This window comes from Callorhinchus milii, unplaced genomic scaffold, assembly GCF_018977255.1.
Source record: "Callorhinchus milii isolate IMCB2004 unplaced genomic scaffold, IMCB_Cmil_1.0 Scaffold16, whole genome shotgun sequence".
In the NCBI taxonomy this organism is placed as follows: Eukaryota; Metazoa; Chordata; class Chondrichthyes; order Chimaeriformes; family Callorhinchidae; genus Callorhinchus; species Callorhinchus milii.
Genome location: NW_024704757.1, coordinates 9,416,319 through 9,441,068, shown reverse-complemented (window position 1 = coordinate 9,441,068; position 24,750 = coordinate 9,416,319). Strand labels below are relative to the sequence as shown.

Here is a 24,750-nt window from a genome sequence, read left to right as displayed (position 1 = left end):
TTTCATGGCAGATCCTTCGTAACGTGGGTGGAGTGAGCGACAAGGAAGTGTCAGCCATTGTCACACTAGACTCATCCGCAACAGAAAATAAAAATTCGCTGTAAGAGAAAAACGTGGGGTGGGGGAGGAGAGATTAACAGGACTTTGTGAACACTCTGTATAATCAGCATTGTGTCCATTGCCCATGGGGGAGGGAGGTTACAGCTTTCGGATCACTTGAAGTCTGGCCTCGATCCATCTCAGCAGATGTTTCTCTTCCAAGTTTTCAACCCTGCCTGTCTTAGCCACACTCACAGGGGCCTCTGCGTTTGGTATTGGCCTTGGTTTCACTGATGAATCTTTTTTTTAAAAAAGGAAAAGCTTATCGCATGTAGCGTGAGGGCTCTGGGCTGCTACCCCGTGCGAAGGGCGCTGTATAAATACAAGTTGTCGTTGAAGCTGTTCAGAGTGTGTGTGTGCGTGTGTAACTCTGTGCCTGACTCGGCTGCTCACAGGGTGGGGAAGCTGTCCGACTCCAGCATCGATATCCAGGCTGTGCAGCTGCCCCCGCTCCAGTACCAACACGAGCGTCGCTCCAATGACTGGACCTCAGACGACAAGACCAGTCTGAACGGCCTGATCGACGGGGCGGACAACAGCAAACTCATCGCTGAGTACTTCAGCGTCGTCAAACTCAACACTGGGGTACGCTCGCAGACTGCTCACTTTCCTCCTTTCCCTTGAGGGAGTAGAATAATCAATAATCGTTTCATCATGTCGTAGAGACGTCCCAAAGCACTTCACAGAATGAATTGTAATTTTGTTTATATTGTGGGTGAAACAGGGTCATCCGCAGACATGGGGTCAATTTCCACATGTATGCGAATGACACCCAACTGTACCTCTCTGCCTCCACCCTTGACTCCAGGACCACTGCTGTCCTGACAGAATGTCTGTCAGACATCAAGTCCTGGCTGAGAGCTAACTTTCTTCAGTTGAACGTCAACAAGACCGAGGCTCTCCTGCTTGGCTCCTGTCAGCGCCTCCTCACCTCAGACGCTGACAGCATCACCATTCATGGTTGCACACTCCCAACTTACTAAGCCAGTGCGGAACCTTGGCATCTTGTTTGACCCTCAACTATCCTTTCTATCCTACAACCTCTGCAACATTGCCCGGCTCCTCCACCGTCTCACACCGCAGATTGCCGAAACCCTCATACATGCTTTCATTACATCGAGGATAGAACTATGCAAACCCCTTACTTGTCGACCTCCCCAACTCCTCCTTCCATAGGTTGCAGATCATCCAGAACTCTGCAGCCCGTGTCCTCTGCCGCACCAGGCTCCGTGACCCTATCACCCCCATCCTCGCCCCACTGGCTCCCATCACTCAGAGTTCAAGATCCTGGTCCTCACCTTCAAAGCCCTCCATGGTCTTGCTCCCCCCTACATCTGCGACCTCCTAATCCCCTACCATCCTGCCCGCTCCCTCCGCTCAGTGGCTTCCGGCCTGTTTCACCTCTCCCACCTCACCATGCAACCATTGGCGGGCAGGCCTTCTGCCACTCTGCCCCCACTCTCTGGAACTCCATCCCACAGTCCCTCCGCCTCGCCCTCTCTCTTGCCTCCTTCAAGACCCATCTCAAGACCTTCCTCTTCGACCGCGCTTTCGATCATCCTGCTTCCGCCCGCCCCCCCCCGCCCTCCACACTCCCCAATCCTGACCCCCAGCTCGGGTCCGAAACTCTGACTGTCCAGTGCCTTGGGACATCCGCCCGACGTGAAAGTTGCTATACAAATGTAATTTTGTTGTTGTTGTTGGTCCCACAAACAGTCGTGGATTGAGTGACTAAATTATAATTTTTTTTAATTGCGGGAATATTAACCCCAGAAAGCGATCCCCCAATAGATTGACAACCAGGTTCCTATTTATTGCTAAGTAAACAGGCACGTGGAGTTAGGAAACTTGCCTGAGGTTTTGCCCTGCCCGGGACTCAAGGGAATTGAATCTGGATTTTAAAAAGAGCCGCCTTCTAAACTGAAACTGAATTTAAGAATCTTAATCTTAGATTTTAAGACAAAATGGTTTCGGAGTGAAATAAATCCTCAGAAATGCACTGAATGGAAAATGCTATTTTACTGCTACTCTATCGCCACTTCCTGGCAGATCATGGAATTAAATAATAATAATAATAATAATAATCCTTGCATTTGATATAGCGCTTTTCACGTCTTCTAGACGACTCAAAGCGCTTCACAGAATATACTGTAAAGTAAACTGACTGTATGTTTGTGGGAAAAACGCGGCAGCCAATTGAGCACAGCGGCGTCCCACAAACAGTCGTGGAATGAAGTGACTAATTTTACTTATTTTTTTCTTGAGGGATTATTATCAGGCGTGTGTGTGGAGTAAGGAAACTTGCCCAAGGTTTTGCCCTGCCGGTAATCGAACCCCAAGTCTCTCGCTCGTGAGGCGAGCGCTCTAACCGCTGAGCTACAGGAATTGAACAAATTAATCACCAATTAATTTAACCTCTCTCGCAGGTCTCCCTGTTCTTCCAGCAGTTCCTCGCCATGTTTATGAAGCGGGCGCTCTTCAGCCTGCGGAACTGGAAGGTGGTTGTGGGGCAGTTCTTCGTGCCGCTTCTCTTCACGTTTTACGCTGTGATCGTGACCAGGAAGTACCCTGAACCCCAAGACTCCCCGCCACTCAATCTGACGCTGCAGAAGTACGGCCTAACATTCGTTCCCTTCTCTGTGGCGGCTGGTTCTCGGGGACTAGCCAAGGGCCTGGGTCAGAGCTACGCAGATCTGCTGCCTTCACAGAAAGGAAAACCAGTGAATGTTTCAGGTGAGACAAATAGAGAGAGAGAGAGATATTCAGGCTGCTGGAACAGGCTCAATGGGCTGAATGGCCTCCCCCTGTTACTAACTATTAACTTGTGCTTCACAACTGATTATGATCAGCTGAAGTGACTGCTTTTTGTGGACGCCATTCGCAGTCTGAGTTGAAGGACCAGTTTACCGGCAGGGTTGTTGTATAGGACACCGGACGAAACTCCCTTCTCTTTCTCAGTTCTGCAGTGGGGTGTTTAACGTCCACTTGAACCAGGAGACAAGACCTCAGTTTAACCTCAGCTAAAGAACAGTGCATCCAACAATGGAGCGCTTGGCTCAGTACTGCACTGGAGCACTGGTTACACCAACAGAGAGCGAGAGAGGTGCACTTACACCAGAGTCAGGCGAGTGTAATTACTGACGTGGACTGGTTGGGCCGAATGGGCTGATTCTGTGCCGTATTATTACTCTATATACTCTACAAGTGTGCGCAATTGGCTGCCACATGTTGCCCACAAAATGCACAGTCACTTCACTTTGCAGTATATTCTGCGAAGCTCATTGAGACGCCTCAACGACTTGATAAGGTGCTGTATCAATACAAGGATTATTATTATTATATGACCAGCCGAAGATGCAGTCAAACCTTGGGTATCTGGAGGCTGGTTGAGGTGGCAGGGAGTGGAGTGCGTATAGGTAGCTTTGGTACATTACCCTCAATGAGATGCTTCCTACTTCGTTTTCAGGTGACCTTATTCAGTTCTTGTGGAAAACCTCCGCCAAGCAGGGAGGTGAATTCAATGAACAATACGTGGTGGCGGCAGCTTTCCAGAACACAAGGAATCGCACCTTAGTGCACGCCCTGTTCAATAACAAGGGCTTCCACACAGCCGGCACCTCCCTGATGCTCGTAGACAACGCGATCCTCAGACTCCTGGTGGGACCCGGTGCTTCAATCAATGTCGTCAACTTCCCCCAGTCTCGCAACATCACTGAGAGGACAGTGGACCAGCTCACTGAGTACGTGGCAAACTTTAGCCTCTAGTTACGGGTGGGGGGGCGGAGGCAACACCAGCCTCCGATTCCAAGGTTGGTTGTGGAGCTTCTGTTGGCAGTAGAGTTAGTGAGCCTGAGATGGTCATTACCAGAGGGAAGTAAGGGAGGGCCCGGGGAAGGAGAATCGAGGGGCAGAGGGTGAGGGGTAATCAAAGGCATGGCATGTGTTGGGTATGGGCTGCGCCCTCATATTGGCACCAAACAACGTGGAGGTGTCTCAGCCTTTCACGTTGGGAGGACATCCCAAAGCGTTGGACAGTCAGAGATTTGGACCCAAGGATATTGTAGCCACAGATTGTGTAGCGAGTGGATTGTTCTGGTGGGTTTTGGTCCGAGCGATCGGTTTAACGTTCGCGCTGTGACCTGCAGGAGTCGCACCGGCTTCATCATCGCCTTCAACATGATGTACGGCATGGCTTTCCTGGCCAGCACCTTCGCTCTCCTGCTGGTCACCGAGAGGACCATCAAAGCAAAACACGTGCAGTTTGTCAGCGGAGTGAACACAGCCAACTTCTGGCTGTCGGCGTTCCTCTGGGACTTCATCAACTTCCTCATCCCGTCCGTCTTGATCCTGGTATGAGCCCGGCGGCAGGCAGGCAGGCGGCACCGACCCACAGGTTGTCCTGTACATCGATTACAGCGGCTTTGTAAACGCTCACTCGCACAACGAGACGCAGCCTGACGCTTGCTCACTCGCTCGCGCTCTCAAGCACAGGTCGATCACCTCAGAGTTAAATGTCCAGCTTGGAACCGGACCTCAATAACAGCTCCTTGTTTACTCTCCCCCCTGGTTGTGGTCCTACACGTGTGGAAACCCATCACCTTGCTTAAGAGCATCCAAACCAAACTGAGATTTCCATGGATTCCCACCTACACAAGGAGATTCCAGAGATAGATTACTGGAACGGAATGCGCTCTCTCTCTCTCTCCCTGGAGAGAGAAAAACCTCAGAGACAACCTGCCCCTCTCTCTGAATACATCGCATCCACAAACTGCCAGCTGCAGTATTCGGCAGCGCAATGGAAAAGCGCCATCTCCCTGATGTGCTCAAAGTACCTGGGATCCTGCTTACCTAATTCCAGAAAGTATTAGGCGCAGGTTGGGAGGAGCCAAGGCTTGGGGTCCCCAGCGTGTGCGTTGGGGTAACTGCTGAAGTCTAACCAGCTGAAACCGCGTAGCCTCGCATTGATGTTGCTGTCCGGCAAGCTTTCCTGCTGCTTGTCCACCCGAGACCACTATACCTGCTAGGGCTTTGGCTTGCATGGTTAATAGGAGCTGAGTGACGAGAAGAACCAAATGAAGTGAAGGGTCTTCTCCATCCCTTCCTCTCTTGTGACAACCATTTCCTCTGTGTGTTTGCAGCTTGTGTTTCAGGCCTTCAACGTGAAAGCGTTCGCTACGGGGAAGAGGCTAATGGACGTGTTGCTGCTGCTCATCCTCTACAGCTGGTCCATCATCCCCCTCATGTACATCCTCCAGTACTGTTTCAATCTGGCAGCGACAGCTTACTCCAGGCTCACCATGTTCAACATCCTCTCCGGCACCTCCACCTTCATAGCCATCACGATCATGAAGATCCCAGGTACTTTGAACACATCAGGGAGATGGGGCTTTTCCATTGCGCTGCCGAAAACTGCAGCTGTCAGTTTGTGGATGCGATGTATTCAGAGAGAGGGGCAGGTTGTCTCTGAGGTTTTTAATAATAATAATAATCCTTGCATTTGAGACAGCGCCTTATCAGGTCATTGATACGTCTCAATGTGCTTCACAGACTACATTGTAAAATGGATTTTACGGTATATTTTGTGGGGTTTTGCACTGTGTGGCTTTTCCAGCTCTGCGGTGGAGTGCCTCAGAGGGCAAGGTGTAGACAGACTTGCCCCGGGTCACCTCCATGTATTCATGGAGCCCCTATTTGTGATCCGTTGGAGGCAATAGGACTTCGCCTCTCGCTGATCACATGCCCAACACGAGGTGCGCTCAGCAGCTTGCTGTTGCAGCGCTTCATTTCTGCTACTAGATGTCACTGCATAATACAACCGAAGTAGGGCAGAACAAGCTGCATTTATACGGCAACCTTCATTCGTGGTTGTGTGGCAGGTACGACTGAACCTCCGTAGGATTGAAGATTTAACCTTTCTGACCGAAATTGAGAATATACGAGTCATGCAATTTAAATCAAAATGGAGACTGAAGCTCAGGATGTAGCTCAGTGGTTAGAGCACTCGCTTTGGGTTCGATTCCCGGCAGGGTGACCCCTTGGATACGTTTCCTTACTCCACGTACGTGCCTGATAATAATCCCTCAAGAAAGAAAAACAATAATAAATTGGTCATTTCAATCCACGACTGTTTGTGGGGACGCTGCTGTGCGCAATTGGCTGCCGCAATTCGCCCACAAATATACAGTCAATTCACTTTACAATCTATTCCGTGAAGCGCTTTGAGACGTCTAGAAGACGTGAAAACGCGCTCCACCAAGTGCAAGGATTATTATTATTATTATTATCAATGTTTGGAGTCAGTCAGTTACCGTCCTTGCTTTGTTTCCCGCAGAGCTCGAGTTGGGGAACTTGACCAACATCATGGACATGGTGTTTCTGGCTTTGCCCAATTACTGCGTGGGACAGGCCATGAGTGAATTTTACCAAAACTTTGAAATGATCCAGATCTGCACCAGCACCCCGCTTGCTGAGTTGCTTTGCCAGTCCTTAAGTGAGTATATCCAGCTGGGTATCAGCCTGGCTTAGTCGGTTACACTCTTGCCTCTGCCTTAGAGAATTGTGGGTTCAAGCCCTATGTCGGGTCTTTGAACTTGCCGTGTCTAGGCCGATTTTATCTGCGCCCCCTCACCCACCCCCTTCCATAACCCGTAAATGTTGTGTTATGTTTCCGGAAGGGAAACACAAAAATACCAGTTCAGCTCTAAGGAGTTTTCTGGTCTGTTAAATTAGGTTAAACCGATGAATGTTGAAGATCACATTGCACTATTCTAAACGTTTCTCCCAGTATCCTGGCCAACAATCCCCCGGGTGAAATTGGTCGTTCACTTTGAGGCTGTCTGTGAGACACTGCTGTGCGCAAATTGACGTTCACCTACTGTACCTCCTGGTGCTCACAAGCATTCAGAAACGATCTGGGGAAATGTGTATAAATTGGAGCTATGAAACGGGTGATATTCCGCCTAATATAAATTTATTTATGTGGCATTTCAAAGTATGCAGAATTTCTTATGTTCTGTAGATTTCTTAAAAGCTGGATTTCTTTAAATTCTTCCAAGAAACTTAAGTGGAAAGAGAAGGCTCGTGCGTGCTGTTCTGTGTTTACTTCCCCTTTCTTCCCAGCTCGGCATCAAACTTTGTTCAACGCTTCGAGACGTTATCTCCCTACCTTTCTGGTTTGCCTACCCCCCCACTCCACCACCCGCTGCCTTTGTTCGGCTGGCTCTGGCCTCCTGTTCATCCCTCGCCCCCTCTGCTCCACCATCGGCGGCTGTGCTTTCAGCCACTCCGCCCCGAAGCTCTGGAACTCCCTCCCTCAATCCTTCTGCCTTGCCCCCTCCCTCCCCATTTTCAAGTCCCACCTAAAACCTTCCTTTTTGATCGTTCTTATGGTCATCTCCTCCCTCTCTCTCAGACTCTCCTCCCTCCTCCCTCTCTCAGACTCTCCTCCCTCTCTCAGACTCTCCTCCTTCCTCCCTCTCTCAGACTCGACCACTGACAAGCGCTCCGGGATGCTATCCCGCTTGAATGGCGCATATAAATATTGTTGTTGCTGTTGTTACCCTACATGAAAGGGTGCTACATAAATGCAAGTTGTTGCCTTTACACACTCAATACTGATTGATGTTCTCATTGACAGACTTCACCTACCAGCTGGATTACTTATCCTGGGAGAAGCCTGGGATTGGGCGTTTCCTTGCTGCTTTGGCCATCCAGGGCATCGGGTTGTTCAGCATTCTCTTCCTCATTGAGCTTAACTTCTTCCAAGTGTTGAAAAATGTTTTCTGTTCGCTCTGTCAGAGAAGGACCCTGGTGAGTAGAAGGAAGTTTTGAATTCACTACGTGCAACAACAGCAACTACCCCAAGGTACTTGAGTTTGGCCTCTGCAGTGTCACTGGATGTTTACGATGGACTGCGGGGGTATCTCAGTTGGTAGCACTCTCACCTCTAGCTCAGGAAGCTGCGTGTTCAAACCCCAATAATAATAATAATAATAATAATCCTTGCATTTGATATAGCACTTTTCACGTCGGGAGGACGTCCCAAAGCGCTTCACAGAACACACTGTAAAGTGAATTGACTATACATATTTGTGGGCGAACGCGGCAGCCAATTGCGCACAGCAATGTCCCACAAACAGTTGTAGATTGAAAATGACCAATTTATTATTGTTTTTGGTTTTGGAGACTTTGAGTTTATAGTCCAGATATTCCAGGGTAGTATTGGGGGAGCACTACAATGTCAGAGGTATCTTCCTCCAGATGAGACATTAATACAAGGACCTAACTTACTTGTTCATGTGCGAATGTTAAAGGTCTGTGATAACAATTTAAAAAGAGAATGGAGTTACTACCGAGTGTCCTGGCCAACAATCATCAAGATAGATTGGTCGTTCACTGCATGGCTGTTTATAGGATCTGCACTGCTGCGCTTAATAAAAAAAAAATCACAATACTAAGTCACTACAACATTATTTACTAAAATATAGAAGAATTAGAGGTGATCTTATAGAAACCTATAAGATTCTTAAGGGTCTTGACAGGGTAGGTATTGTGAGACTGTTTCAACTGGTTGGAGAAACTAGGGGTCATAATCTCAGGATTAAAGATCAACCTTTTAGAACTGAGTTGAGAAAACATTTCTTCACTCAGAGGGTAGTGAAGTTATGGAATTCTCTACCCCAGAAGGCTGTGGATGTCTGTCATTGAACTTATTCCAGACTGAGATCGACAGATTTTTAAAAGCTAAAGGGATCATGGGATATGGGGATAAGGCGGGTAAATGGAATTAGGTTAGAAGATCAGCCATGATTTTATTAAATGGCGGGGGCGCTCGAGGGGCCGAACGGCCTATTCCTGCTCCGATTTCTTATGTTCTTATGTTACCTTAAGCACTTTGAGGCATTTGAACCTAGAGCACTGTAATTCGGAGTAACGCTCGCTGGGGGCACAGGGTAGCATTTCCAGGGGTGGGGGAGGGGAAGGTTGCCTGGGGTGTGGGGGGGGAAAGGTTGCCTGGGGTGGCGGGGGAAAGGTTTCCAGGGGTGTGAAGGTGGCCTGGGGTGCGATATCCCTCCTAACACTGCCAACTTGTTTCTGATAGCAACCAGCGTTGAGCAAATTGCAGCTTTTGGAAGACAGTGATGTCCTGGACGAGCGAAAGAGGACAGAAGAAGTACCAGTCTCTGAACTGGACAGCCCCCTTCTAGTGAAGGATCTCTGTAAGGTATGTGAGACAGATGTGCAATCACTCAATCTGTGACTCCACAGTGTTCTGCTTCCAGCCATCCTCTCTGAGGAAGGAACAAAGTCTTGTTTACTCCCAACTCGGGTCCAAAACACTGATTGTCCAGCGCCTTGGGACATCCTACTGATGGGAAAGGCACACACACACACACTTTCATATTTGTATACCGCCTTTCACATTGGGAGGACATCCCAAGGCACTGGACAATCAGTATTTTGGACCTGAGCTGGGAATCGGGATCAGGGGAGTTTGGAGAGCAGGTGTGGGGGAAAGGAGGGTGACCAAAGGCATGGTCGAAGAGAAGGGTCTTGAGACAGGTTTTGAAGGAAGCAATGGAGGGGGCGAGGTGCAGTTCCAGAGGATGGGGGCAGAATGGCTGAAGACCCACCCGCCAATGGTGGGGCGAGCGAGGTTGGGGATGTGAAACAGGCCGGAGCCCGCTGAGCGGAGGGAGAGGGCAGGTTGGTAAGGGGTTAGGAGGTTGCAGAGGGAGGACGGGCGCAAGGCCATGGAAGGCTTTGTAGGTGAGGACAGGATATTGAACTGTATTCTCTGAGTGATGGGAAACCAGTGAAGTCGGGCGAGAATGGGGGTGATAGGGTCACGGAGCCTGGTGCGGGAGAGGACACGGACTGCAGTGTTCTGGATGACCTGTAGCCTATGAAGGGAGGAGTTGGGGAGACCGAAACGCAAGGCGTTTGCATAGTCAAGCCTGGACGTTATGAATGAATGTATTAGGGTCTCAGTGGCCTGCAGTGTGAGACAGTGATGGGGCCGGGCGACATTGCGGAGGAGGGGGAAGGCAGAGCGGGTCATGGCACGGATGTGGTGTAGAAAGGATAGTTGAGAGTCAAACAAAACCCCAAGGTTCGGACTGGCTCAGTGAGGTGGAGTGGATGGTGATGTTGTCAGTATTGAGGTGTAAAGGCGCTATACAAATGTAATTTTGTTGTTGTAGTTGTTAGCTGGGTTCTGTGCTGTGTGGTACTAACCCCAACTGTAATCACAATGTCTCCCTGGAGGAACATCAGTGCACGGATGCAACAGAAGCGTACCACAGACCCACATGCCGGCAGATGAATTCATACACGCAAGGGGATCCAAACACTCACATACGTGCATGTGCACATGAGAAAGCACGTTCCAGCAGACTGTCTAGATTGCAAGTATATTGGCTGATTTTTCTTGTCTGCAGAAGTGACAAAGAGGAAACTAAACCCCAGTTGCTGCCCTGTCAGCAATCAGCTAATTTAGCCCAGACTGGGGACCTGGCTCAGTTTCTCACTGGAGAATCTCTCCGGCTGTTGGAGGGAAGTGTGCGGTGGGAACCGCTTCCCTAATTTTGATGTGATGAGTTTCGTTGAAGAGCGCAGCTACTGCTACTGCTGCTTTCATGTTTTATGTAGAGGGACACAAAACCAAGCCCGCAGCATTCTTCACACTGCGATTTCTTTCAGGTGTATCATAAAAATGGGGTGTTGGTTGCAGTGGACAGAATCTGCTTGGCTGTAAATAAGGGTGAATGTTTCGGGTTGCTTGGATTCAACGGAGCCGGGAAGACGACCACATTTAAGATGCTGACGGGTGATGTGGAGGTGACCTCAGGAGATGCCTACATAGATGGGTACAGCATCCTCAAAGATCGAAGGAAGGTAACCTTTTATACGTTTGTTCCTCTTGCAGTTGCTTTTTTCGAGCACAAGATATACAGTCAAATTACTTTACAGTATATTCTGTCGAACACTTTGAGGCATCTCAACGACATGATATGCTGCAATAATTGCTATTATCACATTGTTTAGGATGTATCAAAGCTCTTCGCAGGAATCTACAGGATAGGTTACTGCGTACTTGTAGCAAACAGTGCAGCCAATTTGCGCACAGCAATGTCCCACAAACCTCCGTAAATTATGAAGCGCTTTGAGACGTCTTGATGTTAGAGGCACTGTATCAAATGAGAGGATTATTATTATTAAATGATGAGTTGTATCCGCTTTAGGAGTTTGAGTTCTCCCTGAGCTTTCTCACACACTGAGCCCTCTGATCTCTGCGTTCCTGAAAAGGTCCAACAGAGGATTGGCTACTGCCCGCAGTTTGACGCTCTGCTGGACTACTTGACGGGCCGGGAGACGCTGTGGATGTATTCCAGGTTGCGAGGCATCCCCGAGCGGTACATCACAGCCTGCGTAGAGGACGTGTTGAGGGGCCTGCTCCTGGAGCCCCACGCCGACAAGCTGGTGAGAACCTACAGGTAAGACTGAGACCCTCGTCAAGCAGAGGGGTAGCGGAGCTGAAGCCGTGTTCTGTTCCCTACATTGCTCTGTTCTCTGTGTGTTACGCCTCCAAAGCCACAAAATACAGTCAATTCATTTTACAGTATATTTCGGGAAGGGCTTTGAGACGTCTCGAAGATGCAATAAGGCGGCACATCAAATGCAAGGATTATTATTCCTATTAACGACTTGTATGTATATAGCGCACTTCAAGCGGGGCAGTGTCTCAGAGCGCTTAACAGTGGTGGAGCCCATCGCTGAGCCAGGGAGGGGAGGGAGAAGGTGACCGTAAGCACGGTCTGGCTGAGAGGTGCGTTTTCTCTGCGATCACAACAACAATCTGCACTTATATAGCGCCCTCCGCACCGGGCCATGCCTCAGAGCGCTCGTAAACTCCGCGCCAACACCACTGGCCTGGGAAGAGGGTAATGGATACAAATTCCTACCTCCCCCTCCCACCCCCCCCTCTCTCTCCACTCAGTGATCGAGTCCCATCAAAGGAGGCCGTCAGGGAGATTGTGCTAGTTTTTAGCTTCACCATATCGTTCTCATCAGGGCTGAGGTCAAGGTTCACTGGGAGCCCTGCGTTTCACTACGACTACAGAATGTGTTGAGCCGCGAGCCCACAATCAGTGACCGTGACACCAACAGACACTGACCGTGAGACCAGCAAACTGTGAACATGGGACTGGAACTTCTCGCCCCCCACTCCATCCCTCTTTTAGATCAAGACCTTCCTCTTCGACCGAGCTTAAGGTCACCTCCTCACTCCCCACCGGTTCGGTGTCGGGCTCCAAGACCGTTAAGCATTCCCGGCGTGAAGGGCGCGATGAAGCTGCAAGGTGTTTCTGTGTTCTGTCTGATGCTGTTTCTCCGTTGCCAGCGGTGGGAACAAACGGAAGCTGAGTGCCGGAGTGGCTCTGATCGGTGGGCCCCCCGTCATCTTCCTGGATGAGCCGTCCACCGGGATGGATCCCATTGCCAGGAGATTGCTGTGGGGAGCAGTGACCCGGGCCCTGGAGTGCGGGAAATCCGTTGTCATCACATCCCACAGGTAAGGCTTTGAACCAGCAGGGGTCAGTCGGCAGGAAATTGGGAAAAATCCCTGGAACCTGATATTGACTGTTTAATGCTCCTCCTGACTATTGGTTGAACTTTTGACCATCCTCTTGTTTTGATTCAGAATTGGCTTACTTGCATTCAGCCTTGGTGTCTGTCTTGAGTGCCGCACAGAGAGGTAAGCAGATGCTGCTGAAGCTCTGCCAACTGCTGGAACAGTGTCTGGAATGTGCGCAGGAAGATGGGGGCAACGCTCTTGCACATTCCGCATCGAGCTGTGGTGCTCACCCCAAAGGCTCACATGACGTTCCTGGTACCTGCTATCCTCCTGAGTAAGGGCTCAAAACTTGTGCTTGTTGGTTGTCTCTTGACCGACTAGTGACGATCCTTTGGGAGGTGAGCGTGGTCTTCCTCGGGGCTGAGCTGGCTGATACTGTGGTCCTCCATGACCACCTGATGGTTAATCCACCTCATGCTGACCAGAATGACCCGCAATGCCAACACTAACCAACAGGGGACTCACCACTAAAACCTTCGTCTCTGTACGGCACTGTGATAGCAGAGAGTCGAGAAATACATTATGCTTAGATGGGTTTGTATAAGGAATTCAAAAGGAACAATTTTGTTGTATAAAACATACCGCGGGTCGGACGCTGAGGGGAGAGTGCCCGCTGTCTACGGTCACAGTTGTGAAGCTGGTCCTGCTTGTGTTTTTTTTCAGTATGGAGGAGTGCGAGGCGCTGTGCACCAGGGTGGCAATCATGGTGAACGGGCAGTTCAAATGCCTAGGGAGCCCCCAGCACCTCAAGAATAAATTTGGCAGCGGCTACACACTGATAGCCAAAGTGAAAGGAGACGGGGAGCCTCCCAGACTCGAACGTTTCAAGGAATTCATAGAAACCACATTTGAAGGTATCGATGCCCTTGTCTTTGCTTTTCCCCTCCAGCAGCTCACCTGCGATCGCAAAATTCACTTTACGGTACGGTCTGTGAAGCCCTTTGAGACGTCTCAACAACGGCGTGATACGGCACTAAATCATCAACAACAACAACAAAATTACACGTGTATAGCACCTTTCATGTCGGGAGGACGTCCCAAGGCGCCGGACAGACAGAGTTTCGGACCCGAGCTGAGGATCGGGATGGTGGAGGGTGGGTGGGGGGGGGAAGCAGGGTGATCGAAAGCACGGTCGAAGAGGAGGGTCTTGAAGGAGGCAAGGGAAGGGGCGAGACGGAGGGACTGCGGGATGGAGTTCCAGAGGGTGGGGGCAGAGTGGCAGAAGGCCTGCGTACCAATGGTGGTGGTGGGGGTGAGGCGGGGGTTGTGACGCAGGCCGGAGCCCAATGAGCGGAGGTAGCAGCAGTCCTGGAGTCAAGGGTGGAGGCAGAGAGATAGAGTTGTCATCTGCGTACACGTGGAAGTTGCATCCTTGCAAATCAAATGCAAGGATGATTATTGTTATTATTAATAATATTGTTATTATGCATGTAACCGTTATATTTTTACACACGTGTGAACTTCCTTGTGCTTTAGAACTGAGCTCTTGTCATACGTAATATAACCAAAGTCTGGGAGCGAGCGATGGTTTGTAATCTAATCGAGGATTTCAGATGGTTTGGGTGCAGATGTCAAAAGGACAAGTCGCCCTTGTATCCCCTGCTGCCTGGTTTGTCAGTCGGAGGAGGAGGAGGGCTGCCCGTTTGCTGCCTGTAGGTGTGTGCGTGCTTCTTGTGTGTTTGTTGATTTTTTTTTTTGCCTCTTGCCCTAACCTCCTGGTTGTGTTTCTGTCACAGGCAGTGATTTAAAAGATGAGCATCAAGGACGACTGCACTACCATCTAAACCGTAAAAATCTGTCCTGGGCTCAGGTAGGTTTGCTTCTGCTGGTGCATCTGTGTGTGAATCACTAGGAAAAGCAAGTGGGGGTCAACGAGGCTCTGGCTCCCCATTTCGCCCCCACCCAGAAGTTTGAGTACAAGATCCATGTCCTCACTTTTAAAGACCTTCACAGTCTTGTTCCTCACTAACTCTGCGATCTACTAAAACTTTACCATACCGTCCATCTACAACACCAACAACATGAAGCTGCCTGGAGCCCACTGAGCGGAGAGAGCGGGCAGGATGGTAGGGGGTTAGGAGGTCACAGAGATAGGGAAGAGCAAGGCCGTGGAGGGCTTTGAAGGTGAGGACCAGGTTCTTGAATTGGATCCTCTGAGTGATGGGAAGCCAGTGAAGTCGGGCAAGGATGGGGGTGATAGGGTCACGGAGCCTGGTGCGGGAGAGGACACGGGCTGCAGAGTTCTGGATGATCTGCATTCTATGGAGGGAGGAGTTGGGGAGGCCGACAAGCAAGGAGTTTGCATAGTCAAGCCTCGATGTTATGAATGCATATATGAGGGTTTCGCTGGCCTGCAGTGTGGGATAGTGGCAGAGCCGGGCGAAGTTGCGGAGGTGGGGAAGGCAGAGCGGGTCATGGCACGGATATGGGGTAGAAAGGATAGTTGAAGGTCAAACAAGATGCCAAGGTTCCGGACTGGCTTAGCAAAGTGGAGTGTGCAACCATGGATTGTGATGTTGTCACCGCCTGAAGTGTGGAGGCACTGACGGGAGACAATCAGGAGGACTTCGGTCTGGTTGACGTTCAGCTGAAGAAAGTTAGCTCTCAGCCAGGACTTGATGTCTGACAGATATTCTGTCAGGACAGCAGTGGTCCTGGAGTCAAGGGTGGAGGCAGAGAGGTACAGTTGGGTGTCATCCGCACACATCTGGAAGTTGACCTCTGCGGATGACCCCATGTCTGCAAACCCATGTCTGGAAGACGTGGTAAAGGCGCTATATCAAGTACAAGGATTATTATTATTATTTTATTATTATTAATTCCCGTTCTTGTAATTAGTTACTCTCTTCCGCTTTCCGTTCCCTCTGTTCCCAGGTTTTTGGGATCCTGGAAAGAGCCAAGGACAAATATTCCCTCGAGGATTATTCCATCAGCCAGATCTCACTTGAGCAGGTCTTCCTCAGCTTCGCTCATTTCCAGCGCTTTACAGAGGAAGGAAAAAAATAAGTGCCGGCCACACCTGCCAAAGGCCCTCGATGAGAACCCACCGCTGGGGCTTTGCCAGGTTTCTGCACTGCACAGAGAGCAGCCCTGGACTCTGTATGTTGTAGACAAGGGGTAAAGAGTAAAGATGCATTTAATCCAAAGGGGGTAATTATGATTGGGTTTAGCTGGGTCCTGACAGCTGTTGGGTCCTGTCCTTCCCAGTCAGTTGGACTCCCAACATCTGTCACGTGATGGGGTGGGGGAGGGGGGAGTGGGGGGGGGGTCGTTATTAAGGACATATTGATGACAAAGATGTCTCCAGAACTGGGCATCTTTGTTGCTATCTGGGCTGTTCTGCTTTGGTGCAATATTCACTACACATATTGTTATGTGACAGGATTATGTAGTTACTGGGGACAAATGGGCACTGAACGTGGCTCAGGTCAATCTTTATTTAACACAGATCTCGGTGACCTGATAGTTTATTGTGTGTCGAGGGCACGGAGGAAAGAGCCGAGGAAAGTCAGTGAGGTGGCAGGAAACACTGATTGTCAGGTGAGGGTGACCTGGGAGAAGCCGTGTGTGTTCCCTGGGGGTCACCAGTACCACTCTTCACCTGGTAAATGTGGCAAACTGCAAACATGCCAAGTGATTGAAATGGGGCTGTTCACATGTGTAGTGGAGAGATCATCGAGATGGTGGTGGGGGAAATCAGGCAGAGTTTAAACATCAGGTCACCATCCAGTAGCCCCTACTGGACGATGTATATGAAGACAACGGGGCATAATCTTAAAATTAGAACTCGGCCATTTAGGGGTGAAATCAGGAAGCATTTTTTAACGCAGAGGGAAGTGGAAATCTGGAACTGTCTCAGACTGAGGTGGACAGATTTTTTTGTTAGGTTAAAGTTATCAAGGGATATGGGGCAAAGGCCGGTAATTGGAGTTGAGGCACAGAGATCAGCCATGATCTAACGGAATGGTGGAACAGGCTCGAGAGGTTGAACGTCCTATTCTTGGCTCTTGTGTTCCTAGGACAAGGTTGTAGTCAGCTGTGACACTCACAGTGCAGGCTCACAATGTGAAGAGTGGTCACTTTGGTGGTGGAGGTGCCTGAGCGAGCCCCCATGGAGCGAGCTATACCACAAAACAACAACAAAATTACATTTGTAAAGCGCCTTTCACGTCGGGAGGACGTCCCAAGGCACTGAAATTTCATACGCGAGGTTTCAGCAGTTGAATGTAGAAAATTACTTTTTTTAAAAAAAAGCAAAATGTTGCTGTTATCCTTTGACTTGAAAATTGTTTAAAAACACTGAAGCTGCAGCACTGATGTAGCCCATCCCTCCCTGGATCACAACCTTTCTCGTCTTGATTCTATCGATGCTGTTATGATCACTTCACCTTTAAAATGTTCCTGCTTTGTTTCAGCCGAACTTCGAATACACTGACTGACACTGTTTTATATCCCTGAGTCCCTCATAGCTTTCAGGTCTCATCCCTCCGGCTCTTTTTTTAAGTCATTCTGTCCAGGAATGTCAAGTTCTCCAATACTTGTACTCTGATCTTTTAATGCCAAGGCTTGGCATCACTACTATATATGTACACCTAAAATGATTTACAGCAAACCTTGTTGTCAAACGGTTTATAATCTTAAAATTTCTGAAAAATGTCATGAACATGACATTCATACCTCTAGTGACATAATAAGGGGTGGGAGCAATGTTGTGATGTGGCCGGTTTACTGAGTGTGTAAAATGTGGTGCTGGGGATTGGCTGCTTATAAATACAAGTGTTTTTTGGGTGGGGGTTGGCTTTCTTTTTGTCTTTTACATGGAGACTGCAGTCCTTTTTAGTGTAATTTATATATTTATTTGCAGAATGTGACCCGTTTTCTTATGAAATATCTCACTTCAGTTTTGTGGAGGGATGTAAATGATGCAAATAAAATAATGCAGATCGATTGGTCATTCACCTCATAGCTGTTGACATTTTGTGTGCAAATTGACTGCTTTTGCACACAAATACACAGTGGCTTTACAAATAATAAAAACAATAATAATCCTTGCATTTGATACGGCGGTTTATCACGTCTTCGAGGCGTCTCAAAGCGCTTCACAGAATATAGTGTAAAGTGAATTGGATTTTGTGGGCGAAAAAGATACACAAAAACAAAATACACCACACCTTGAGAGGTGTCAGCATTATCAGCACTGTGTCAGATTTAAATATAGATCAGACTTAAAAGATTATTATTAACTTTGGCAAACTTCATTTGCTTGAAAGCCAAAGTGTCCCGTGCCACAACTTGATGTGGAACAACAAACCTAACTTGCTTTTCAGCAAACTTCTGAAATCTCTGAACCTTCGGGATTTGAGAAAGATACCGTGAGTCCCGGGCCTGGCTTCTCCCTGTGAGATGGTCAATATCGATCACGATAACTATCGTCAGAGTGTGGCAGTGCATTCATCACAGTCAATGCAATGAATGTTGTATTGGAGGCTGACAATTTGTGCCAGCAACATCCTCACGAGCAACAAAACTCCAGACAGTTCATTTGATTTAGGAATGAATTTGGATGTAGAGGGAATATAAGGAAGCACATTCAGAGGGGGAGGGGGGTAGTGGGTTGCCTTGAAGCAGCAGCATAACATGAAATAACCTTGTGCTCATTTAATCAGAGAAAGATGCGTTTTAAAATGTAAAGCTGATGGTTTTCTCTGTGGCGTATTTGTACGGTTTGAAGGCATGTCAGCACTTGTGTTTGCTGACAACAACGGCACTGTCCACTTTGTTTGCAGTGATCCCTTATTAATTACAGTTGATGGGATGGGATCTGCTAATCTCTGTAAGTACTGTTTGTTATAATGCTATGGGGCTGGGGGGAGGTGGTCATAATCCTTCGTCTTTGAGTGAATGATCTGATGGCCCCAGAGAAAATATCCCTGTACAATGGAAAGCCTGATTCTAACGAACGTATAATCTCTCTCCACTCCCTGCTGAGTGCAGTCCCCCAAACTGGAGCCTTTTTTTTGTTTTTTAAAAAAAGAGCTGAATGACATTCATGTGTGTTTGATTCTGAGCATTTTTTTTTTTCCCCCGTCTTTCCACCAAGAATTTTTTTTTTGGTCACTCAATCCACGTCTGTTTGTGGGGCACTGCTGTGTGCAATTGACTGCTGTGTTTCTCCCACAAACTACACAGTCAATCCACTTTACAATTTATTCTATGAAGCGTTTTGAGACGCGATAAAGCACCATATCAAATGCAAGGATTGTTATTATTATGTTTATTATGATTATTATCGGCCCCAATCTCTGTCTCACCGGCTGAGTGAATCTCCAAATTGACAGCAAATGACAGAGCTGCCGGGCATTCGGTTATTTTCCTGTGTTGGGGAATGGGAGCAGGAGGCAGCTCCAAGCACTTAACATGTGGTTACATTCCAACGTTGTTGTCTGATCTCGAGGAGCAGAAATTGTGAGATGGCGACCCTACATTACGCCGACATCTAAGAGAATTCCTGAGTTTTGGGGGAAGGAAAATCAGGATAGCTGCTAACATACAGGGAAGAATCACTAAAGAGCGCTCCCTCGATTCAATAAACCAACATCCTGGGTGATCAAATCTGGGCAATGCAGGGTGAGTGAAACTGAGCAGACAGGATCTGTTACAGGCTGGTTACGTTCTTCCTTGTAAAGGATGTGGGGGGGATAGGGGGGTGTCATTTAATTTATGGGTATATGGAAAATGCAGGAAGACCCCAGGTACTTAGATACAGATTCATGCAGCTTATTGCTGCATTAAAAACCTAACGCACTGATAAATAAAGTTAGGGGTTCCTTTTTTCCTTCAGAAATGCTTGCAGGATTCCTGGGATCATGATGACACAGTGGAGGGACTGCGAGTGACGAGGTTACGATGGAGGCTGGGGAAATCCGCTCAGTGTCCCGCACACAATCCTGCGTTTATTTTCTGTTCCCACGGTCCATGTGTCTTGTTTACTTGTTGGTTTCTAATTAAATGGTGCAATGGAAATAATAATGGATCAAGAATAATAAAAAATTGTTGAACCCATAGCAGGAGGTGGTGTGCTGTTGTCTTTCTTTACCTTTAAAAAGAGATTGTGTTTTTTTTTTGTGAACGAGGTTAGACCCCACTCACCCCCATTAAACCAAACTAGACCAAAATGTGTTCCTCAAGAGGACGCGTGTTGTCCCCGCAGACAACCCCCCCCCCCCCCGCCAACACTATAGGCCCTCAAATCATCAAAGGACAATGTGGATCTTGTACCAAGGACCAAGGTTTCCCCGCTTTGGGTTCTGTTACAAGATGGGCTTTGTGCCCCACCCCCACTCCATGTCACCCTCCCTTTCAATCACGAGTTCGCAATGGTTCACCGGTTCACAACGCACAGGACGTACACGCATTTTCGGGACGCACTTTTTTAATCACAGTTGGGAACGCCCCTGTTTGCAGCGCATAGGTGTGCACAAACGCACTCTGCTACAGCCCTCTTGCCGAAGATGGCTGGCACAATACGCTCACGCTTACAGTCAAAACACCGGAACGTTTCGCATCGCTCATTGTCCGAGTTCAGGTGTCAGGAAGGGGACCGGCGAGCACCCGACGCATGCGGAATTGACGTGCCGGCCGGGGGAGAAAGCACACCAGGCGCCGAGTGGAGTATAATAATAATAATAATAATTGGTTAGAGCACTCGCTTTGCAAGTGAGAGACCTGAGTTCAATTCCAGGCAGAGGGCGAAACCTTGGGCAAGTTTCCTTACTCCACACAGAGCCTAATAATAATCCCTCCAAAACCAAAAACAATAATAAATTGGTCATTTTCAATCTACGACAGTTTGTGGGACATTGCTGTGCGCAATTGGCTGCCGCGTTCGCCCACAAATACACAATCAATTCACTTTACAGTGTGTTCTGTGAAGCGCTTTGGGACGTCCTCCCGACGTGAAAAGCGCTATATCAAATGCAAGGATTATTATTATTATTATTATGGAGGCGATAGGGCTACTGACTGAGCCGAGCTGACTGGTACGCAACACGCAAAACAACGGCAAAGAAATACAACCGTTTGCAGTGTTGCTGAGAGAAATACACACTCATTGGAAACACGAGTCCTTTGAAAAAAATGACTCCACTACCGCATGCACAGTCACTACACTTCTGCAAAGTCAATCAGCGCTGGAGCTGGGGAGCAACGTTAAGGCCATGTCTTGTCCCACCAGCAGGTGTCGCTACAGTCAGAGAGCGAGGGAGAGGGCGAGAGACAGACGTATCCCAGAACGCTTCGCGGTATTTGCATAATTTACGCATGCCCGAAGCGCAGTCCATTTAGGCGTCGAGGCGGTGTATTTCGTACGCCGTTTCCGTTCGGACAAGTGCGGGACGCGAGTCGTTTTTGCATTCCCGCCGGGAGAGGCGGAGGCGCGGACGGGCCCCCCCCCCGATGGATTCACAGTGAGCTGAAGGTGGGGCGCCGCGGATGCAGTCCGCCGCCGCGGCGGGGACTCAGGTTAAAAGGGTTTCTGCCGTGAGTGGCACACGGAGGAGGCACCACGTGCTCTATCCGTGCGGAATCGACATCAAGAGATTTCGGAAGCATAATTTTTGGCGACCGGGGCAGCCGGTGATCACGTTACCTGGCGCTCCCCCCTCACCCTCTCACTGTGCCAATTACAGATCAATACCGCCGATCGATCAATCGATCGATCCATCGATTGATGGGTTCGAAATACGCAGCTGATTCTGTGACTTGCTCCGCTGTTTATTTATGGGGGGGGAAGAGGTCTCCTTGGAACTGAACCACCACCGGGCCGGAATTCAGCCAGTCCTCCTGCGGCCATCCCGACGGTCAGTACCGTTCCGGAGCCGGGTGGGGGCCCGCAGCGCTCGAGGCGCGGGGCGGGGGCCAGGGCCTCGCCAGAGTTCACTGCGACACGATTCGAACGCCCTCCTCGCCCGGATCCACAAAATCCAGCTAATCCCAAACTCCGCTGTCCGCATACGTACCCGCACTAAACTCCGTACTGTCGTCGTCAACAACAACGACGACGACGAAATTACATTTGCAAAGCGCCTTTCAGGTCGGGAGGACGTCCCAAGGCGCTGGACAGACAGAGTTTCGGATCCGAGCTGGGGGATGGTGTCGGGGAGGGGGGGGAGCAGGGAGATTGAAAGCGCGGTCAAAGAGGAGGGTCTTGAGATGGGTCTTGAAGGTGGCGAGGGAGGGGGCGAGGCAGACGGAATGCGGGATGAAATTCCAGAGGGTGGGGGCAGAGTGGCGGGAGGTCCGCCCATCAATAGTGGGGCGAGCAAGGCGGGGGGGGACGTGAAGCAGGCCGGAGCTCACTGAGCGGAGGGAGCGAGCAGGATGGTAGGGGGTTAGGAGGTCGCAGAGCAAAACTGTGGAGGGCTTTGAAAGTGAGGACCAGGATCTTGAACTGTATCCTCTGTGTGATGAGAAGCCAGTGGAGTTGGGCAAGGATGGGAGTGATAGGATCGCAGAACGTAGTGCGGGAGAGGACATGGGCTGCAGAGTTCTGGATCATCTGCAGCCTGTGGAGGGAGCAGTTAGGAAGGCTGATAAGCAATGAGTTTGCATAGTTGTGTCTTGATGTAATGAAAGCATCACAACAGTTCTAGCCAGACTCCAGTGGCTCTCCATCACCGAACGGATCAACTTCAAGATCCTCATACCCGTCTTCAAATCCTTCATGCCCTGGCACCTCCCTACCACTCCAACCTACTTACTCCCCAACCCACTACCCACTACCTCTGCTCGACTGGCTCCAGCCTCCTGCATGTTCCTCGTGTCCTCCATTCCACCATTGGCGGCTGTACTTTCAGCCACTACCCCCGAGACTCTGGAACACTCGTTCCCCTATCCCTCCACCTTGCCCCCTCCCTCCTTCCCCATCTTCAGGTCACGCCTGAAGACCGTCCTCTTCGAGAGAGAGGGAGGGCCCGTGCCCCTCGACCGTCAAGCGCTCTGGGACGCTACCCTTTGTGAGTTGAAGGACCGCCTCGTAAATGCAAGTTGGTGTTGTGTCGTCCGGACGAGGGCCTGTATATCATATCGCACGGGCGACGATTGTGCGGTTGGTTCGCCCACAAATATACGGTCAATTCACTTTACAGTCTGTCCCGTGAAGCCCTTTGAGACGTCGAGAAGACGTGAAAAGCGCTATATCGAATGCAAGGATTATTATTATTATATTATTATTATTGTGTCTTGTGGAGTCTTGTAGCTCAGTGGTTAGAGTGATAGACCTAAGTTCAATTCCAGGCAGAGAGCGAAACTTGGGCAAGTTTCCTTACTCCACACAGAGCCTAATAATAATCCCTCATAAAACCAAAAACAATAATAAATTGGTCATTTTCAATCTACGACAGTTTGTGGGACATTGCTGTGCGCAATTGGCTGCCGCGTTCGCCCACAAATATACAGTCAATTCACTTTACAGTGTGTTCTGTGAAGCGCTTTGGGACGTCCTCCCGACGTGAAAAGCGCTATATCAAATGCAAGGATTATTATTATTATTACTATTATTAAGGAAAGAGAGTTTGGCACATGGATGAGGAGTGGGGGGGGGGGCGGGGCAGAGGCTCGCCTGTCAGTCAGGCAGTCACGTAGTCACGTGCCACACAGGAGCTGCTGGAATCCTCAGCGAGTGCGTCAGTACGTGAGTACGTGCCACGCCTCCTCCGGCCCCGCCCCCCCGTCGCCGCCGCCACCGCCGCCGCCGCCGCGTACGCGTACGCGCGCGCGTCGAGTCAATGGCCGCCGTCAACGTCCTCCTGGCACAGTGCTGCCGCCGCCGCCGCGGTCGGGGTCGAGTGACTTTAAACGGCTTTTAAAGAAGCGGCATTCGTTTCCTCAACCGGATTCCCTCCTCCTTCTTCTCCTTCTCCTCACGACCCTAAATGGAGGCCGGAAAGTGAACGGCGGCAAAAGAAATCGGGAGAGCGTTTGAGCAGCCGCTCGCGCCGGCCCGGGGGCTCGGGGGCCAGGCCGGGGCTCGGGGGCCAGGCCGGGGCTCGGGGGCCAGGCCGGGGCTCGGGGGCCAGGCCGGGGCTCGGGGGCCAGGCCGGGGCTCGGGGCTCGGTTGCTGTGGAAATGGCCGGCGGCGCGGCGCGGCGCAGGCGGTAGGGAGCCCCCCACCCCCTCCCCCCCCCCACCTCCCCCGCCCCCCGCTTTCTCGATGCTGAGAGACGCCGAGCGGGCGGCCATTTCGGGGCGGCTGCGACTGCGATGGATAAACTGACCATTATTTCAGGATGTCTCTTCTTGGCTGCCGACATCTTCGCCATCGCCAGCCTCGCTAATCCCGACTGGATCAACACGGGAGAGTCTGCAGGTCTGTTCCCCTCTCCCTCTCCCCCTCCACCCTTTCCCCCCTTTCTTCGTGTACCTCTCTGTGTCTTGAGGGGGTGGGGGGCGGTTTGCACAGACCCCAAGAGAAGGTGGTGGGGGGTGGGGGGGGGGTGGGGGGTGGGGGAAATATATCAGTGCACCGCACTCTGCACTGCACTGTGCAGATCCTGTGGAGGGCACAAACTGCAGCTCCGGGTGCAGTTTACACTTCTTGCTGTCAATTCGGGATAATCCGGGGGTGTTGTTTCCAATGCGAACACCAGCTCCTCCTCCCTTCCAACTTTATTAATGGGTGACTGCTTAATTTTGGAGTGCATCGGTTCTGTTCCAGTAGGGATTAGCGTAGGGTGGGTGTGGAGGGGGGGGGAGGGGGGGAGGGGGGGAGAAATTGAAAGGATGCCACGGGAGAAGCTGAACCACACTCTGGTCAGGTTGCACGAACCGGTCGCTGGAGCGTTGTGGAACGAACCACGATCGACGGGGTCCAGACAGCGCTGTTTGGACGTCAGACGAGATGTCTCACGGAGATCTTCTCGAGTTGAGTTGCGTGGGGTTTCAAAGGGGGATTGAGAAAGTAGACCCAAAGCATCACTCTCAGGTGTGCCAGAGCAGCAGGACAACAGGACCACAGGTCA

The 24,750-nt window shown here is 50.1% G+C and overlaps 2 protein-coding genes and 1 non-coding gene across 3 annotated transcripts in view; all 3 read left to right on the top strand.

Moving 5' to 3' along the window:
* abca3b (ATP-binding cassette, sub-family A (ABC1), member 3b) overlaps window positions 1-15,750 on the top strand; it is a 63,746-nt gene extending 47,996 nt beyond the window's left edge. The window contains 14 exon segments of the mRNA XM_007893811.2: window positions 495-684; window positions 2,526-2,832; window positions 3,566-3,839; window positions 4,245-4,449; window positions 5,238-5,457; window positions 6,431-6,589; window positions 7,736-7,963; window positions 9,234-9,322; window positions 10,801-10,995; window positions 11,407-11,594; window positions 12,500-12,670; window positions 13,397-13,587; window positions 14,470-14,543; window positions 15,608-15,750. Coding sequence (XP_007892002.1) covers window positions 495-684; window positions 2,526-2,832; window positions 3,566-3,839; window positions 4,245-4,449; window positions 5,238-5,457; window positions 6,431-6,589; window positions 7,736-7,963; window positions 9,234-9,322; window positions 10,801-10,995; window positions 11,407-11,594; window positions 12,500-12,670; window positions 13,397-13,587; window positions 14,470-14,543; window positions 15,608-15,739 — 2,623 coding nt within the window. The 3' untranslated portion in view covers window positions 15,740-15,750.
* Window positions 15,751-21,255: 5,505 nt separating this feature from the next.
* LOC121850291 lies at window positions 21,256-21,391 on the top strand. Its single transcript, XR_006085545.1, has one exon. It is a non-coding gene; the product is annotated as a U11 spliceosomal RNA (small nuclear RNA).
* A 2,556-nt stretch (window positions 21,392-23,947) lies between these two features.
* LOC121850266 (uncharacterized protein C16orf52 homolog B) overlaps window positions 23,948-24,750 on the top strand; it is a 48,355-nt gene continuing 47,552 nt past the window's right edge. The window contains exon 1 of the mRNA XM_042341077.1: window positions 23,948-24,098. Within this exon, the coding sequence (XP_042197011.1) occupies window positions 23,993-24,098 (106 nt within the window). The 5' untranslated portion in view covers window positions 23,948-23,992. The remainder of the gene's footprint in view (window positions 24,099-24,750) is intronic.